Source organism: Dendrobates tinctorius, unplaced genomic scaffold (assembly GCF_039654945.1).
Source record: "Dendrobates tinctorius isolate UK_male_01 unplaced genomic scaffold, ASM3965494v1 ptg000038l, whole genome shotgun sequence".
Classification (NCBI taxonomy): Eukaryota; Metazoa; Chordata; class Amphibia; order Anura; family Dendrobatidae; genus Dendrobates; species Dendrobates tinctorius.
The window spans coordinates 24,692,230-24,712,118 of NW_027361706.1; the positions used below are offsets into that span (position 1 = coordinate 24,692,230).

Below are 19,889 nucleotides of genomic sequence, written 5' to 3' on the forward strand. Positions count from 1 at the left end.
CATTCTTTTTTTCCTAGAAGTTCTATAAACTTTATAGCAAGTTTAGAAACCACCACCACAACAAATGTGTAAATTGCATTTTCGCTGTACATACAATTTTGTTGCTATCAAGAAAGAGCATCAGTTCTGCTGGAACCTACCCCTTCTGCAGTAAGAGAATTTAGGTTGTTATCTGTTATCTGTCCAGCGACAACAATTTCACTTCCATCGAAATATTGCTTGAAGATGTTCTGAGTGACATTGGAGGTGGCATTCTTGGAATATTTCATTTCAATGTCCAGCAGAGTTGGGTTTGCTATTTCATTATAAAATCCCTGAAAAACAAGAATGAGCTACTCATAACATAGTAACATAGTTATTAAGGTTGAAGGGAGACTTTAAGTCCATCTAGTTCAACCCATATCCTATCCTAACTTGCCCTAACATGTTGATCCAGAGGAAGGCAAAAAAAACCCATGTGGCAAACAGTAAGCTTCACTTTGGGGAAAAAAATTCCTTCCCGACTCCACATACGGCAATCACACTAGCTCCCTGGATCAACGCAATATTAAGGAAACTAGTGTATATACCCTGTAATATTATATTTTTCAAGAAAGGCATCCAGTCCCTTCTTAAATTTTAGTAGGGAATCACTTATTACAACATCATATGGCAGAGACTTCCATAGTCTCACTGCTCTTACAGTAAAGAATCCGCATCTGTGAGTATGCTTAAACCTTCTTTCCTCCAGACGTAGAGGATGCCCCCTTGTCCCCGTAACAGGTCTAAGAGTAAAAAGATCATTAGAAAGGTCTTGGTATTGTCCCCGCATATATTTATACATTGTAATAAGATCACCCCTAAGCCTTCGATTCTCCAAACTAAATAACCCCAAGTGTAATAACCTGTCTTGGTATTGCAGACCCCCTAGTTCCCTAATAACCTTGGTCGCTCTTCTCTGCACCCGCTCCAGTTCAGCTATGTCTTTCTTATACACCGGAGACCAGAACTGTACACAGTATTCTAAGTGTGGTCGCACTAGTGACTTATATAGAGGTAAAATTATGTTCTCCTCATGAGCATCTATGCCTCTTTTAATGCATCCCATTATTTTATTTGCCTTTGCAGCAACTGCCTGACACTGGCCGCTAAATGTGAGTTTGTCGTCCACCCATACACCCAGGTCTTTTTCAGTGACTGTTTTGCCCACCCAGTGTTTTACAATTAAGCACATAATTATACATCTTGTTCGTTCTACCCAAGTGCATGACCTTACATTTATCCCCATTAAAGCTCATTTGCCATTTATCAGCCCAAGCTTCTAGTTTACATAAATCCTCCTGTAATATAAAATTGTCCTCCTCTGTATTGATTACCCTGCAGAGTTTAGTGTCATCTGCAAATATTGAAATTCTACTCTCTATGCCCCCTACAAGGTCATTAATAAATATGTTAAAAAGAAGCGGGCCCAAAACTGACCCCTGTGGTACCCCACTGCTAACCGTGACCCAGTCCGAGTGTGCTCCATTAATAACCACCCTTTGTTTCCTATCCCTGAGCCAGCTCTTAACCCACCTACACATATTTTCCCCTATCCCCATTGTTCTCATTTTATGTATCAACCTTTTGTGTGGCACCGTATCAAAAGCTTTTGAAAAGTCCATGTACACCACGTCCACTGCATTCCCTTGGTCCAGTCCAGAACTTACCTCTTCATAAAAGCTTATCAGATTAGTCTGACAGGAACGGTCCCTTGTAAACCCATGTTGATATTGGGTCATAAGGTTATTCTTCTCCAGATACTCCAGTATAGTATCTCTTAGAAAACCCTCCAGGATTTTGAATATTGGCACCACATTTGCTATAAGCCAGTCCTGTGGTATAGACCCTGTTATTATGGAATCTTTAAAGATTAAAAATAATGGTCTATCTATGACTGTGCTTAATTCCTGCAGTACTCGGGGGTGTATCCCATCCGATCCCCGGGATTTGTCAATTTTAGTGATTTTTAGACGCCGCCATACTTCCTGCTGAGTTAAGCAGGTGACATATAACGGAGAAATTTTTTTCCCTGATCATGTTATCCATATATGATGATAAATGGGAAAGATACAACCAAGCCGTCAGGAAGAACAGAATTCTGATAATAAAAATAATAATAATAACCTGAGGCTGAAAAGAGCTTTTTTTGATATGCTTGATTATTTTATTGAAAATAACAGTCACACAAATCACCCAACGTTTCGGCTTTACTAGCCTTTTTCAAGGGTATCTTATCTAGGTAAAACAAAAAATTAAACACCTAATCACAAAATATGAATTATTATTCAAAATATGAATTATTATACAAAATATGAATTATTATACAAAATAAATGAATTGCTGACTGATACATATTTATATATAAATATTAAATCTATGATATTGTAGACATATCACTCAAATAGCAAAGTTATAGATAGTTCTGATATCCATCATTGGAGGCAGTTCACATTGAGCAGAAAAAAATATATATTGACAAAAAGGTCAAGAAATTCACTAGAACCTAAGGCATTTTCTGGTATATCACCAGTGTGGTATAGAAAGAGGAAAAAAATATGTAAAAAAAATATGTATATACCTGTGTAACCGTGAGGATAATGATAAGATTCTAGAAAAAGGAAAGGAAAAACAAAGTTTTTGCCAAATGAAACCAAGTCCATAAAAACCGTATTATATACACCACCATTATTGTGAAGCAATCAATTCCAGATGACAAACATCTAAGCAGGATAAGCGGTAGAACAGGACAGCACCGCAGTCAAGGGAGAAGTGAATACAACACCAGTGAATGAAACTATTTAAAGCATTTTAATCAGGAAAATGTGGAGCAGCTGAAAAGATAAGCTAGTGGTAAAGGCGCGTGAGCAGACCATCAGTCAGGATGGAAGTGTGGCATGTCAGAAAAAGCAAAGAGAAATAAACGATGTATGAGACATCTGTGTATGTGCGCATGCGTCGTCCAGCACTAAGGACGGAAGTGGGGCATGTTCAGACCAGAAGAAAGGCTTGATAGCCAGCGAAATATTGAAAGCAATTATCTGTAAAGAATGTCTGTAAAGAATATCTATGGAATGTTCGTATTAGACGCAGTAATATGCGTGTCCACTATGTGAATAAACATAATAATAATAATAATAAATTTTATTTCTATAGCTCCGCCTCCGACATATTCCGCAGCACTTTACATTTCAGAGGGGATTTGTACAGACAATAGACATTACAGCATAACAATAATCACATACAGTAGCCCATAGTACGGTATATAGTATATAGAAAAAATATTATAAACGCGCCTGGGAGGCAGATAATAAAAATGCTTTAAATAGTTTCATTCACTGGTGTTGTATTCACTTCTCCCTTGACTGCGGCACTGTCCTGTTCTACCGCTCTTTTCAGCCTCAGGTTATTATTTTTATGATCATGTTATCCGTCATGGGATTTTCTTGTGTAAATACTGTTGAAAAAAAGTCATTTAGCATATTGGCTTTTTCCTCATCATCATCCACCATTTCACCCAGACTATTTTTAAGGGGGCCAACACTATCATTTTTTAGTTTCTTACTATTTATGTAGTTAAAGAATATTGTGGGATTATTTTTACTTTCTCTGGCAATGAGTCTTTCTGTCTCAATCTTTGCTGTCTTGATTTGCTTTTTACAGAATTTATTTAATCTTCTGTATTTAGTTAATGCCTCATCACTACCTACCTGCTTTAATTCTCTAAATGCTTTATTTTTGTCCCTTATTGCGCCCCTTACAGCTCTATTTAGCCATAGTGGTTTCCTCCTATTTCTCGCATGTTTATTCCCATACGGTATATATTGTGCACAGCTCCTATTCAGGATGCTAATAAACGTCTCCCATTTTCTTTGTGTATTTTTATGTCTCAGGATATCGTCCCAGTTAATTGCACCAAGATCATCTCTCATCCGTTGGAAATTTGCTTTCCTGAAGTTTAGTGTCCTTGTAACCCCTCTACTACACATCTTATTAAAGGATACATGAAAACTTATTAATTTGTGATCACTATTACCCAAGTGACCCCCAACCCTTACATTTGATATGCGGTCTGGCCTGTTGGTTAATATTAGGTCTAGCAGTGCCCCCCCTCTTGTTGGGTCCTGAACCAGTTGTGAAAGGTAATTGTCTCTCATAGTAGTCAAAAACCTATTACCCTTGCTGGAACTGCAGGTTTCGGTTCCCCAATGTATTTCAGGGTAGTTGAAGTCCCCCATCATAATGACTTCTCCTTGAGTCGCTGCTTCATCTATTTGCTTTATGAGGATATTCTCTGCTGCTTCCATTATTTTTGGAGACTTATAACAAACCCCTATCAGTAATTTATTATTTTTCCCCCCTCCCCTTATCTCTACCCACAGGGACTCTACATTTTCATTAGATTCATAAATATTATCACGAAGGATGGGTTTTAAGGATGATTTTACATATAAACACACGCCTCCCCCGCGTTTATTTGTACGGTCATTTCTGAACAGACTATAGCCCTGTAAATTAACCGTCCAGTTATGGCTCTCGTCCAGCCATGTCTCAGATATCCCCACCATGTCATAATTATGTTCCAACAATATTAAATCCAATTCCTCCATTTAGTTGGCGAGGCTTCTGGCATTAGTATACATGCACTTTATGTTTCTCTCTGTACCTCTGAATCCATCCATCCAGAAAAAGCAGGAGCAGCACCAAGAGAACCTATGGTGCAAAGCCTCACTGGCAAAAGCCAAACCACCCAGATAAAAAAAAAACAGCAACTGCAGGCAGCACTTGAAAGACATATGGCAAAAAACTGGTTTATTAGCCCATAATGGAGACTTTTTGCTTCTAAAGTGATTGAATGTGACTGTCAAATATACATGATGACTCATCTTACACAAGGAACACTACCCCTTGAAATTTATTGCCTCCTTAATAAAAAGTTATGTCACGGGTTTACCACGACACAGAGTAGCCAGAAGACCGCAGTGTCTGAGTTCTCCTACTCCTGTGCTGAATAGAAGCACTTCACCTTCTTATTACATCTTGTTAATTTCTTTGGTTAGTACAGGGGTTTATCTGCTCTGTTGAGCACTCATGGAGCTAAGCCTCTCAGCTGTGCACTGTTAGCGACTCCCATCCTCTATATAATCTGGGTCCTGGCTAACGATCATTGTCAGAGTAGCTAATGCTGCATGGCTTGGAGGTTGCTGGTAGTTATTTGAGTAGTTGGTGGGTGGATATATCTGTGACAGTAATAATTCCCTTTCTTCTACTACTTTGTTTTAACCCCATCTTTCACTCCCTCTGTTATATGTGAGTGCATATTTGAATGTTTGGTATTTTCTGTTACCCCTGTTCATACTACCTTGTTGGTATACTAAGATGCACTACTACTCCCCTATCACCTGGGTGGAGGAAGGATACAAACTGAAGGTGGATTCAAGAGCTAAGGTAAGGTATGTGGCCCTGGCATCGTCACCTTCAGAAGAAATCTGGGGAACAAGGCGATCTAGGGCGCCCCTAAAGTTAGGGACAGAGAAGGAGCCACTGGTCCCAAAACACCTGATAACAGGGTCGTGACAAGTTAATCTAACAATGTATTCATTTGGGATGTGTTGTATTTTCTCTACTCTTGGCTATTGGAATTGTTCCCTCTATGCTCCTCTTCTAGGCGTACCCTTTTTGGATTACAAACTGAGTGCTGTGTCTTTAATTAGCTATAGCTCTCCTTATATACTGTATAAGATGTATCAACCCCAGCTAATGGTGGGTTTTCTGGTTTAATTTGGGGGGTTTTCAGTACCCTTTTTAGAATTTAGAACATTTCCTGTCTTTAGAGTGTGACACTTGAATTGCCATCATCAAATTTGCCCTTGTCAATAAGGCATTTTTCGCATCTAATTATTATACAGCAGTGTTTTTCCTCCTTGTGCGTTCTCAAGACGCTGCACATCCCATTTCTAACATTGAGCGAGCGCGGAATGCGCAGTATGCTCTCAATCCTTTACTAAGATGGCACTGCTATCTTCAGTGTGCACATGTAATCCTTGTATGCTTTTAGAATATTGTACAATCACTTTAATAATCACCCTGCCTTTAAATATTTGACAGTTGCATTCAATCACTGCTTGGGAAGGGTTCACACTTTACAACGGAAATTTCGCCCTTATGGGCTAACAAACCACATTTTTTTCACCAGTTGCTGTTTTTTTTGTCTATCTATCTATCTATCTATCTATCTATCTATCTATCTCATATCTATCTGCAGTTGTGCTCAAAAGTTTACATACTCCGGAAGAATTTTTGCTTTTTTGGCCTTTTTTCAGAGAATATGAATGATAACACCAAGACTTTTTCTCCACTCATGGTTAGTGGTTGAGTGAAACCATTTAGTGTCAAACTACTGTGTTTTCTCTTTTTAACTCATGATGACAACCCAAAACATCCAAATGAACCTTATCAAAAGTTTACATACCCATTTTTTAATACCGTGTATTGCCCCCTCTAACATTACTGACAGCTTGAGGTCTTTTGTGGTAGTGGTGGATGAGGTTCTTTATTTTCTCAGATGGTAAAGCTGCCCACTCTTATTGACAAAAAGCCTCCAGTTCCTGTAAATTCCTGGGCTGTCTAGCATGAACTGTGCGCTTGAGATCTCCCCAGAGTGGCTCAATGATATTGAGGTCAGGACACTGAGATGGCCACTCCAGAATCTTCACTTTGCTCTGCTGTAGCCAATGACAGATCGACTTGGCCTTGTGTTTTGGTTCGTTGTCATGTTGGAATGTCCAAGTACGTCCCATGCGCAGCTTCTGGGATGATGATTGCAAATTTGCCTCCAGTATTTGCTGATAACATGCTGCCTTCTTCTTTCCTTCAACTTTGCCCAAGTTTCTTGTGCCTTTGTAGCTCACACATCCCCAAAACAGTGATCCACCTCCGTGTTTTAAAATAGGAATGGTGTTCCTTTCATCATAGGCCTTGTTGACCTCTCTCCAAATGTAACGTTTATGGTTATGGCCAGAAAGTTAAATTTTGGTCTCATCACTCCAAATTACCTTGTTCCAGAAGTTTTGAGGCTTGTCTCTGTGCTGTTTTGCGTATTGTAGGCTAGATACTTTGTGGCATTTGTGCAGTAATGGCTTTCTTCTGGCAACTCGACCATGCAGCCCCTTTTTCTTCAAGTGCCTCCTTATTGTGCATCTTGACACAGCCACACCACTAGTTTTCAGAGAGTCCTGTCTTTCAGCTGAAGTTATTTGTGGGTTTTTCTTTGCATCCCGAACAAATTTTCCTGGCACTTGTGGATGACATTTTTGTTAGGGTCCCTTTACATTTACCGATGCACCAGTGATCCCGACATCGATACGACCTGGTCAGGATTGCTGGTGCATCGCTAAATGGTCGCTAGTGAGCTGTCACACAGGCAGATCTCAAAGTGATGCAGTAGCGATACAGCGGTCGTTATTTACCTTTCAGACACGGCGATCCTGACGTCCTCCCGTCCGCGTCCATGGAGCGCGATCAACGGCAGACAGCGGGGGAGCCGGTCGGAGGTAAGAATCACACATAACGATATCGCTAGCAATATCGCTTCTGCGTCACCAAATCGATGATGCTTTAGCGATATTGCTAGCGATATTGCTATGTGTAAAACCCCCTTTAGTCTACCTGATCATGGTTTTGTTCTTACAGAGCGCCTGATTTTCTATTTGTTAATCACAGTTTGAACGCTGCTGACTGGCATTATCATTTCCTTGGATATCTTTTTGTATCTCTTTCCTATTTTATTCAGTTCAACTACCTTTTCCCGTAGATACGTTGACAATTCTTTTGCTTACCCCATGACTCACAATCCAGAAATGTCAGTGGTTGGATAAAACATGCAAAAGCCTGTCTGGATCCCAGAAACTCACTCAGCTTTTATGCACACACACTGATTACAAGCAAGCAGGTCTCAGGTGAGGATGTTACCTTTAGTAGCCATTCAAACCCATTTGTGTCAACTTCTGTGCATGTTATCAGGCCAAAATCACCAGGGTATGTGAACTTTTGATAGGGTGATTTGGATGTTTTGGGTTGTCATTCTGATTTAAAAAGAGAAAACACAGTAGTTTGACAATAAATGGCTTCACCCAACCACTAACCATGAGTGGAGAAAAAGTTTTAGTGTTATCATTCATATTCTCTGAGAAAAGGTCAAGAAAGCAAAAATTCTGCCAGGCTATGTAAACTTTTAATTATCTATCTATCCATCTAGTACATATATGTCTTCCTATCTATTATCTTTCTTTCTATCTATTTATCTAAGAACCAATTTCCATTTTTTGACGCTGATGATAAACCTCTGATTTTGCCGGGGAAAGCCCCTATTCGCCAGATATGAATGCCCAGATCAATGACATTTATTACCTGAATGGCTTATATCAACCATATTTGGAGTGGAAACAGTCTAATAGTACAGCACTACTTAGTTATGTTAGTCTTGTAAGATAGTAGTACAGTTTGGTAGCATTGGTTACCTGGAGCAAGGTGAGAATTTTGCATGTTAGCTCAGTAATAATGCCTCCTTAAGGCAGGTAGTATCCTCTGAGTGCCCCCTCCCAAACCAATAAAGCTGGTACAGTATAAAGTGAAAGCCGCCGTGACAGCGACGGCAAACCCACCGGCGAGGATGCCTCTGGAAAACGACTTCTGACGTTTTCCTGAAACGGCTTCAACTAGGAAAACACTGGCAACTAAATGGTGCCTTGTGCACATACCCCAAAATGACTTTTATTCCAACAAGAATATTGTTTCATTTCACACCCAGAAAAATCCCAATACCTCCCAATGCGGAAAAATGTCAAATGAAGAATGAAAAGCAAAGTTCTGGAGTTTTACAACCTCACCGAAACCCATTTCTTGAACCAGATAGTACCAATTAATGAAGTGTCTTAAAGGTAAATATCTTAGCGGATTCAGTATTCCGTCCCGGTTATCGACCCAAAAGACAAACAACATCAAGCAGCCACGGATTGTTTCTCCATGCTGCATTATATAAGGACCTGGTCTGTCATCTAAATTAAAAGGAAACAGTCAGTATGGTTTTGCATATGAAAGTAGAGGTATGAGTAAGTGTCCTATTAACTTCAAACAACATTTCCTTTAAATGACCCTACTATATTCCGGTGACATAGAAAACATTTCAATTAAAAATGACTATTGTTTTATTAATCACTTACCTGGAGCTGCAAAACTGCATCCGAATCCTCATATATTCGGTAGGCGATTCCTGAATTTTCCAGTGCTAACTTCTCCAGAAAGGAATAATCAACTCCATAGCCAAAACCCAGACAGTACAGTGTGTATTTGCCTTGAATGGCCAATTTGGCATTCTCCTGAATTCTCCAAGGGTTTCATTCACCTTATTGAAAAAAACGACTTGATTAGGCTGGAATACCTACTGGAGATTTGCAAAGTCCAACACATACCAAGCATCACTTGCAAAATTCCATAACTGGTAATAACGGCCCACAGTCATTAAGCCATTTTATGCCAATTTTTGCTGTAAAGGAAGGCCAAAAAAGTCTCAATTCATGCATAAATTACAAAAAGGACACAAGTTGTGCTAAATTTTTATTGCACAATGCTCAGCTAAAGTGGAATGAGTGGGCATGGGTTACCAAGACACAATGGATACCAAGTTTTAGACAGGTGTATTAAGCTTTACACCAGAAATTGTCTCATATTTTCCAGAGACCCTGATTCCAGCGATGTGTCATTTACTGGGCTGCTTGCAGTCATTTTGATAAATTCTCTGATCATATATTTACTTTAATAATTTAATATCTACTGTAGGTTGCCAAAATAGGAAGCATTGACCCCACCAGTATGTTTCCAGGAGTTTCTCTGTTAACATCATAGGTGACAGTGAAGTCTCCATCCAGTACAGTGGTATCACAGTTGGCACATGAGTGCTGCTGCTCTAACAATGGTTTAAAAGAGACATTTCCCTGGGGATGGATAAAAAAATGATCTCCTATCAGAACTAGATATATCATGATGGCAGAACCTTACGCTGAGTCACGTGTAGGTCACCAAGAAAATTACATACAGAATAGGGCCCCCTTCACACGTAATACCGGTAGGGAAAAAAACGCTACTGGTGTCAGTATTTTGGATCCATATTTTTCCGGTATGGCAAAAGAAAAATCAATTCCTATATTTTGCAATGTTAAACGAGTACAGCACACGGATGACGCATGGATGACGCATGAGTAAGGGAGGTCCAGAACTGTAGTTGTAGCTGAGGACACCGGGGCTCTGGTGTCCTGGCTTCTCCTCACAGAAAAATGTGCGCTAGTAAGCATACCTGTGTCTCCGGATTCAGCGCTTTCAGGGTCCTCCCTATGCAGTGGGAGACCGTTTCCAGGATAATTCACATCAACTGAGACACAGTCCATCATAACTTCAACAAAGACATCTTTACTTGGTTCATTGCACAGCGCTTCCAAAGACTTCAAAGCATTTACAACAGGCTTCATATAACAAGATTCCTTCTCTTTCCCTGCACTGGTTCTACAGTTACTCTGCACGGGCCCAGGACAGACCGTCCCTGACAGTTTCTCAGGTTCCGCTCTGTCCAGCTCTGCCACGGCCAAGCATCCCTCAGTCTGTTCCGCCCCAGACACAAGATCATTAGTCGCCGGAGTCAGTAGCCACTGAGGATGAGCCCTGTTCTGATGTACTGCCCCCGCTTCTTCTCCATCTGTACTTACTGCTTCTGTGGATTCCCCTGACCATTTCACCACAGTCTGAAAGGTGTGTGCCCAAGCAATGAGTTGCCACATTCTGCTGTACTGGCCTGTTGCTGTGCTGTGCTGGTGCTGAGGAAGGCTGGGCTTCTCACTTGTAACGTGGCGAGACTGCTGCTGAGTCCAGGGCTTATTGCCCGTGTGGACCCTATGGGCGCCTCTGGCCCTCTGCTCTAACTCAAGGCTGTCAGTAACTTATCCAGCAGCAGCCCCTCCTACAATTAACTATGTGTTTGTACTATCTACACTATCTACGAACTGTGAACATTAACATGCCCCCCATCTAGGGGCCAACCCTGCCAAATGCACTTTCCCTAACCTTGTGCACATTAGTGTAACAATATACATGTCATACATTATACATTTAACAGTCAATGGTAATAAACTTAGACGTGTAGCAGTACCACAACTGGACATTGGTAATACACCTAAGGGTGTAGCAGTACCAACATAAAAATAAACATGTTTTCTCATCCCCTTACACATGGATGCCATCCGTATGCTGTACATGTTTTACACGGATGCCATGGCCCTTATCATCCATGCTGCTGGTAAAAAACGGACATATTCCCTTGTGATTTGCAAACACACAGACATGTGCAGCACCATGTATTATAATGGGTACATGTGGCATCCATGAAAAAAATGGCTGCCACAAGAACGGCAAACATTGACGAGACAAGACAATTATCAATGAAAACATGAATCTGAAAAAGTAATGGTGCAATAGTCACACTTTTGCTTTCCAATATATTGACAAACCAAAGGAGGCAGTATTTCAACTGACACCAACAGAAGAGAACCATAAACGATGTCAAAAATGTATTTATTTATTAAAAATCCATAAAAATGCTACTTTCAATCAATGCAAACAACATACCCCAAGGGGACAGCATTTACTGGCTCAAAAAAACCCATGTTTACATTAAGGGTTATGCCTATATCACAATGGAAAATATATAACATATCATAATGAAAAAGTCTTGTTATTAAGCCCAATGGCATAAATTATACATAAATGCAAATTATCATAAGCACATCCTATGTTATGTAAATACAAGGGAAATATATATACCATATAAGAGTAACACCAAGGAATCCTATTATATTATGCCAAATAGCATTTCTCTTAAATTACCAAAAGTGTCCACCAAAATCTCTGGTTATATTATCCCTTATTGTGCTTGCTGCCCACACAGTGAAAATAGGCAAACCACATGAATTCCAAGTTCCCAAAAGGGTGTACTTACTATAAAGTGAAGAGAGGTGTTTACAGCCCGTGATGCCGTCCCTGCACCCCGACACGCGTTTCGCCCGCTTGCTTCTTCTGGGGGCGTCCCCCGGAAGAAGCACCTCTCTTCACTTTATAGTAAGTACACCCTTTTGGGAACTTGGAATTCATGCGGTTTGCCTATTTTCATTGTGTGGGCAGCAAGCACAATAAGGGATAATATAACCCTCTTCAGATGTTGCTGAAGTCTAAAAGTTTTCAGAGGAACCCAAAAGAATTGCTGACTCATTAGGGAGATCTTCTGTCATTTTTTCTGGGAGCCTCCCAGAAGTGTTTGGACAGCTGGAATGTATTTAATATTGTATTTAATATACTGTATTTTGATGACTAATGACCTCAATGTCAAGTTGTTATATTTCTTAAGATCACCTATATGGACATTGTACTAAGTTTCTGCAGTCATATACGAATGTGGAACACTAAGGGTACCGTTACACTTAGCGACGCTCCAGCGATCCCGACAACAATACGACCTGGTAAGGATCGCTGATACGTCGCTACATGGTCGCTAGTAAGCTGTCAATCAGGTAGATCTACTCAACGATGCAGCAACAATACGGCGATCCGCATAACGACCTCGGCGGTCGTTGGGACCTTGTCACACAGCAGCTATTCTGACAACTCCCGCCTGCGTTCCTGAGTTCTGCGTCACCAACGAAGTTGCTCGTCAGCGTCAGACACAGTGATGCATGCTAGCCAGCGGGACGCCACCGATCAAAGAATGGCCTAGGACATTCAAGCACGATCAGCGATAACCAGCGGGGGGGATGCAGTCGCCGCTAGGTGTCACACGTAGCGAGATCGCTGGTGAGGTCGCTGTTGCATCACAAAACCTCGCTAACGATCTCGTTATGTGAGACGGGACCTTTAGACCCTCTGGCTTTGGTTGTTTCTTATGTAAATTAATAAACCAAACTGAAGACATTTTAAACAAAAATGTATATATTTTGGCTGTTTTTATGACTCTTATTAGCCATGCTCTTTTCTGTTAACATGCAAAAAAACCTTTGTTTTTGGTGTAATTTGCAATAGAATTCTAATGCATTTTCTTCATTTTTAGTCAATTTTCCTCTTTTCTTTTATAACAAACTGAATGGCCGTTTGGCTACTAATAGGCTGGGGCTAAATGGTAACTCTTGCCAAAGCTTGCAATAATGCAATTTCACATTGGAAAATAATTAAAGTAAATGTAGTCTTGCTGCTACCAGCACGTTGCTATGACAGATAGGCAAACTACCAGAAATACAAACCTACCGGATTTTTTGAGTTATAGTTCCCAAAGTCACCACAAAGACTTTAATTATGTTGCGATGGAGCCTCGTTATACTGCAAAATTTTGCTGTGGGACATGATGCACGATTAATATTCCATGTAGTCTTACCCTAAATTTACTGATTTGGGAATCACTTACTTCCTAAATTCAAATGCTAATCTAATATAATATTTCTTGTTAAACCCAACGTTTTAGGGCTAATTAATATCCAGTAATACTTACATGGTGAAATTAGTTATAAAAGCTGTTTTTGGTAGATCCACATCAAAGATGGCTTCTTTAGATATGTTGGCATGATTAACAGCATTGCTTATGATAACATTATGGGCAAAGCAAGATGTCACCAAGCTGCTGATGTCTATACTGTAGATTTCTATATCATTCACCGGCTGAACAAAAGAGAATAATGTAGTTACTATAAAAATAGAACAAACAGTTTTATTACTTGAATATGAATGAATGTACTGTGTCTACCAAGTTTATTGTATTTTAGTGGAAGAAATTGGATAAAAATTGAAGCAAAAAATGTGGTCAATTCTATACTTAATATCCCCCATCCTGGTATTCATGGCTCCCTTATCCCTATCCTGGCATGCAGGGCCCCCATCTCTGTCCTGGTATGCATGGCTCCATCCTTATCCTGGTATGATTGACCCCATCCCCATCCTGGTATGCAGGGACCCATCCTTATCCTGGTATGCAGGGCCCCCATCACCATCCTGGTATGCATTGCACCAATCCCTATCCTGGTATGCAGGGACCCCATCTCTGTCCTGGTATGCATGGCCCCATCCTTATCCTGGTATGATTGGTGTCAGTCCCTATTCTGGTATGCAGGGACCCCATCTCTGTCCTGGTATGCATGGCCCCATCCTTATCCTGGTATGATTGGTGTCAGTCCCTATTCTGGTATGCAGGGACCCCATCTCTGTCCTGGTATGCATGGCCCCATCCTTATCCTGATATGATTGGCCCCAATCCCTATCCTGGTATGCAGGGACCCCCATCTCCGTCCTGGTATGCATGGCCCCATCCTTATCCTGGTATGCATGGCCCCATTCTTATCCTAGTAAAATTGGCCCCAATCCCTATCCTGGTATGCATGGCCCCCAGTATAAAAAAAAATCTTACCTTTCCTGCACGCCCTCGCAGAGTCCTGATCCGGTGCCAGCAGCTGCTTTATGCTTACAAGCAGCCGAGGACAGCTGCCGGAACACTCACTGTTCTTCTCGCAGGGACTATGTGTGTGGAGCGCAGTGTTTATTTATTGATTTTTAGTGAGCATAGTGTAAGCAGCAGCCGCCAGGTTCCTGCAGCTACAGAGTTTTCACGTGTGCCGCTACTAAAGGGAAGGAATATTCATTGCATTACATGCCTATGGGAGTGGAATGCAGTGAATATTCATTGCCTTAATTAGCCTGCACCCTGTAAAGCCGGACAGCTGCAAGAAGCTGGCTGCTGCGGCTAACTCTGCACTTGCTATTAAAGAGAAATGAATATTCACTCCTTTCCATGCCCATCGGCATGGAATGGAGCGAATATTTACTTCTTTTTAGCAGCGGGCACAGGAGTTAGCTGCAGCAGCCGGTTCCAGCCTCCTGTGACCCGCTGCTCTGCCACTACCTCTCCCCCACCTCCCCACCACAGCCAGATTAATGACATCTGTACTATAAGATGCACCCCCCATTTTCCTCCACATTTTTGGAGGAAAAATGTGCATCTTATAGCCTGAAAAATACAGTAGAAGCCGGGTCATTAGTAAACATGGTAAGTTTTGGAATAGAGCCTCCCTCAGAATCAGTCTTAGGGTTTTGCCCTTGTGATCACCACTAAACAAGTGGATCTGTCACTATTTGCAATATTGATCTACTGATATGGACTAAAAGACCTTGACCCACGATACTCTCTTGCTTGATCTGACATTGGGCAGTGAGAGACCCAACTGCCCGCTGAATGGTAGCACAGAACTTACAGGACACGTGATGTCAGGTCTGCAGGTGAATATACAGAAACTAACTATGAACCCGTTCTACGCCCGGGTGGCGAGCATTTTTATTGGTATATGGTCTCCCATCCTGGTATGTGCTGCCACCCTCCTATCCTGGTACGCATGGCACCCCTCATTCCTATCCTGGTATGCATGGTACCCTCACCTCCCCAAATCCTGGTATGCATGGCACCCCATTCTTCATCCTGGTATGCATGGTCCCCTCACCCCCCAATCCTGGTATGCATGGTACTCCCTCATCCTTATCCTGGTATGCATGGTCCTCTCACCCCTATCCAGGTATGCATGGTACCCCTCATCCCCCAATCCTGGTATGCATGGTACCCCTCATCCCCCAATCCTGGTATGCATGGTACCCCTTATCCCCCAGTCCTGGTATGCATGGTCCCCCTCATCCCCCAATCCTGGTATGCATGGTTCTCTCACCCCCCAATCCTGGTATGCATGGTCCCCTTACCCCCTATACTGGTATGCATGGTCCTCTCACCCCTCTATCCTGGTATGCATGGTCATCTCACCTCCCCTATCCTAGTATGCATGGTCCTCTCACCCCTCTATCCTGGTATGCATGCTACCCCTCACCCCCCTATCCTCATATGCATGGTACTCTCACCCCCCTATCCTAATATGTATGGTCCTCCCACCCCTCTTTTCCTGGTTTGCATGGTGCTCTCACACCTCCAATCCTGGTATACATGCTACCCCTCACCCCCCAATCCAGGTACACATGGTCCCCCTCACACCCCTTTCCTGGTATGCATGGTCCCCTCACCCCCCTTTCCTGGAATGCATGGTCCCTTCACCCACCTATCCTGCTATGCATGGTCCCCTCACCCCCTATCATGGTATGCATCGTCCCCTCACCCCACAATCCTGGTATGCATGGCCCCATCCTTATCCTGGTATGATTGGTGTCAGTCCCTATTCTGGTATGCAGGGACCCCATCTCTGTCCTGGTATGCATGGCCCCATCCTTATTTTGATATGATTGGCCCCAATCCCTATCCTGGTATGCAGGGACCCCCATCTCCATCCTGGTATGCATGGCCCCATCCTTATCCTGGTATGCATGGCCCCATTCTTATCCTAGTAAAATTGGCCCCAATCCCTATCCTGGTATGCATGGCCCCCAGTATAAAAAAAAAATCTTACCTTTCCTGCACGCCCTCGCAGAGTCCTGATCCGGTGCCAGCAGCTGCTTTATGCTTACAAGCAGCCGAGGACAGCAGCCGAAACACTCACTGTTCTCCTCGCAGGGACTATGTGTGTGGAGCGCAGTGTTTATTTATTGATTTTTAGTGAGCATAGTGTAAGCAGCAGCCGCCAGGTTCCTGCAGCTACAGAGTTTTCACGTGTGCCGCTACTAAAGGGAAGGAATATTCATTGCATTACATGCCTATGGGAGTGGAATGCAGTGAATATTCATTGCCTTAATTAGCCTGCACCCTGTAAAGCCGGACAGCTGCAAGAAGCTGGCTGCTGCGGCTAACTCTGCACTTGCTATTAAAGAGAAATGAATATTCACTCCTTTCCATGCCCATCGGCATGGAATGGAGCGAATATTTACTTCTTTTTAGCAGCGGGCACAGGAGTTAGCTGCAGCAGCCGGTTCCAGCCTCCTGTGACCCGCTGCTCTGCCACTACCTCTCCCCCACCTCCCCACCACAGCCAGATTAATGACATCTGTACTATAAGATGCACCCCCCATTTTCCTCCACATTTTTGGAGGAAAAATGTGCATCTTATAGCCTGAAAAATACAGTAGAAGCCGGGTCATTAGTAAACATGGTAAGTTTTGGAATAGAGCCTCCCTCAGAATCAGTCTTAGGGTTTTGCCCTTGTGATCACCACTAAACAAGTGGATCTGTCACTATTTGCAATATTGATCTACTGATATGGACTAAAAGACCTTGACCCATGATACTCTCTTGCTTGATCTGACATTGGGCAGTGAGAGACCCAACTGCCCGCTGAATGGTAGCACAGAACTTACAGGACACGTGATGTCAGGTCTGCAGGTGAATATACAGAAACTAACTATGAACCCGTTCTACGCCCGGGTGGCGAGCATTTTTATTGGTATATGGTCTCCCATCCTGGTATGTGCTGCCACCCTCCTATCCTGGTACGCATGGCACCCCTCATTCCTATCCTGGTATGCATGGTACCCTCACCTCCCCAAATCCTGGTATGCATGGCACCCCATTCTTCATCCTGGTATGCATGGTCCCCTCACCCCCCAATCCTGGCATGCATGGTACTCCCTCATCCTTATCCTGGTATGCATGGTCCTCTCACCCCTATCCTGGTATGCATGGTACCCCTCATCCCCCAATCCTGGTATGCATGGTACCCCTCATCCCCCAATCCTGGTATGCATGGTACCCCTTATCCCCCAGTCCTGGTATGCATGGTCCCCCTCATCCCCCAATCCTGGTATGCATGGTTCTCTCACCCCCCAATCCTGGTATGCATGGTCCCCTTACCCCCTATACTGGTATGCATGGTCCTCTCACCCCTCTATCCTGGTATGCATGGTCATCTCACCTCCCCTATCCTAGTATGCATGGTCCTCTCACCCCTCTATCCTGGTATGCATGCTACCCCTCACCCCCCTATCCTCATATGCATGGTACTCTCACCCCCCTATCCTAATATGTATGGTCCTCCCACCCCCCTTTTCCTGGTTTGCATGGTGCTCTCACCCCCCTATCCTGGTATACATGCTACCCCTCACCCCCCAATCCAGGTACACATGGTCCCCCTCACACCCCTTTCCTGGTATGCATGGTCCCCTCACCCCCCTTTCCTGGAATGCATGGTCCCTTCACCCACCTATCCTGCTATGCATGGTCCCCTCACCCCCTATCATGGTATGCATCGTCCCCTCACCCCACAATCCTGGTATGCATGGCCCCATCCTTATCCTGATATGATTGGCCCCAATCCCTATCCTGGTATGCAGGGACCCCATCTCCGTCCTGGTATGCATGGCCCCATCCTTATCCTGGTATGCATGGCCCCATTCTTATCCTAGTAAAATTGGCCCCAATCCCTATCCTGGTATGCATGGCCCCCAGTATAAAAAAAATCTTACCTTTCCTGCACGCCCTCGCAGAGTCCTGATCCGCTACCAGCAGCTGCTTTATGCTTACAAGCAGCCGAGGACAGCTGCTGGAACACTCACTGTTCTCCTCGCAGGGACTATGTGTGTGGAGTGCAGTGTTTATTTATTGATTTTTAGTGAGCATAGTGTAAGCAGCAGCCGCCAGGTTCCTGCAGCTACAGAGCTTTCACGTGTGCCGCTACTAAAGGGAAGGAATATTCATTGCATTACACGCCTATGGGAGTGGAATGCAGTGAATATTCATTGCCTTAATTAGCCTGCACCCTGTAAAGCCGGACAGCTGCAAGAAGCTGGCTGCTGCTGCTATCTCTGCACTTGCTATTAAAGAGAAATGAATATTCACTCCTTTCCATGCCCATCGGCATGGAATGGAGCGAATATTTACTTCTTTTTAGCAGCGGGCACAGGAGTTAGCTGCAGCAGCCGGTTCCAGCCTCCTGTGACCCGCTGCTCTGCCACTACCTCTCCCCCACCTCCCCACCACAGCCAGATTAATGACATCTGGACTATAAGATGCACCCCCCATTTTCCTCCACATTTTTGGAGGAAAAATGTGCATCTTATAGCCTGAAAAATACAGTAGAAGCCGGGTCATTAGTAAACATGGTAAGTTTTGGAATAGAGCCTCCCTCAGAATCAGTCTTAGGGTTTTGCCCTTGTGATCACCACTAAACAAGTGGATCTGTCACTATTTGCAATATTGATCTACTGATATGGACTAAAGGACCTTGACCCACGATACTCTCTTGCTTGATCTGACATTGGGCAGTGAGAGACCCAACTGCCCGCTGAATGGTAGCACAGAACTTACAGGACACGTGATGTCAGGTCTGCAGGTGAATATACAGAAACTAACTATGAACCCGTTCTACGCCCGGGTGGCGAGCATTTTTATTGGTATATGGTCTCCCATCCTGGTATGTGCTGCCACCCTCCTATCCTGGTACGCATGGCACCCCTCATTCCTATCCTGGTATGCATGGTACCCTCACCTCCCCAAATCCTGGTATGCATGGCACCCCATTCTTCATCCTGGTATGCATGGTCCCCTCACCCCCCAATCCTGGTATGCATGGTACTCCCTCATCCTTATCCTGGTATGCATGGTCCTCTCACCCCTATCCTGGTATGCATGGTCCCCTTACCCCCTATACTGGTATGCATGGTCCTCTCACCCCTCTATCCTGGTATGCATGGTCATCTCACCTCCCCTATCCTAGTATGCATGGTCCTCTCACCCCTCTATCCTGGTATGCATGCTACCCCTCACCCCCCTATCCTCATATGCATGGTACTCTCACCCCCCTATCCTAATATGTATGGTCCTCCCACCCCCCTTTTCCTGGTTTGCATGGTCCCCTCACCCCCCTATCCTGGTA

General features: G+C 43.4%; 1 protein-coding gene across 1 annotated transcript in view; it reads right to left on the bottom strand.

Moving 5' to 3' along the window:
- LOC141088191 (inter-alpha-trypsin inhibitor heavy chain H3-like) overlaps positions 1-19,889 on the bottom strand; it is an 83,352-nt gene that overhangs the window by 54,388 nt on the left and 9,075 nt on the right. Inside the window, exons 2-7 of the mRNA XM_073574115.1 lie at positions 13,598-13,764; positions 11,437-11,518; positions 10,140-10,811; positions 9,885-10,010; positions 9,240-9,413; positions 141-314 (exon numbers count right to left, since the gene is read on the bottom strand). Of these exons, the coding sequence (XP_073430216.1) occupies positions 141-314; positions 9,240-9,413; positions 9,885-10,010; positions 10,140-10,811; positions 11,437-11,518; positions 13,598-13,764 (1,395 nt within the window). The remainder of the gene's footprint in view (positions 1-140; positions 315-9,239; positions 9,414-9,884; positions 10,011-10,139; positions 10,812-11,436; positions 11,519-13,597; positions 13,765-19,889) is intronic.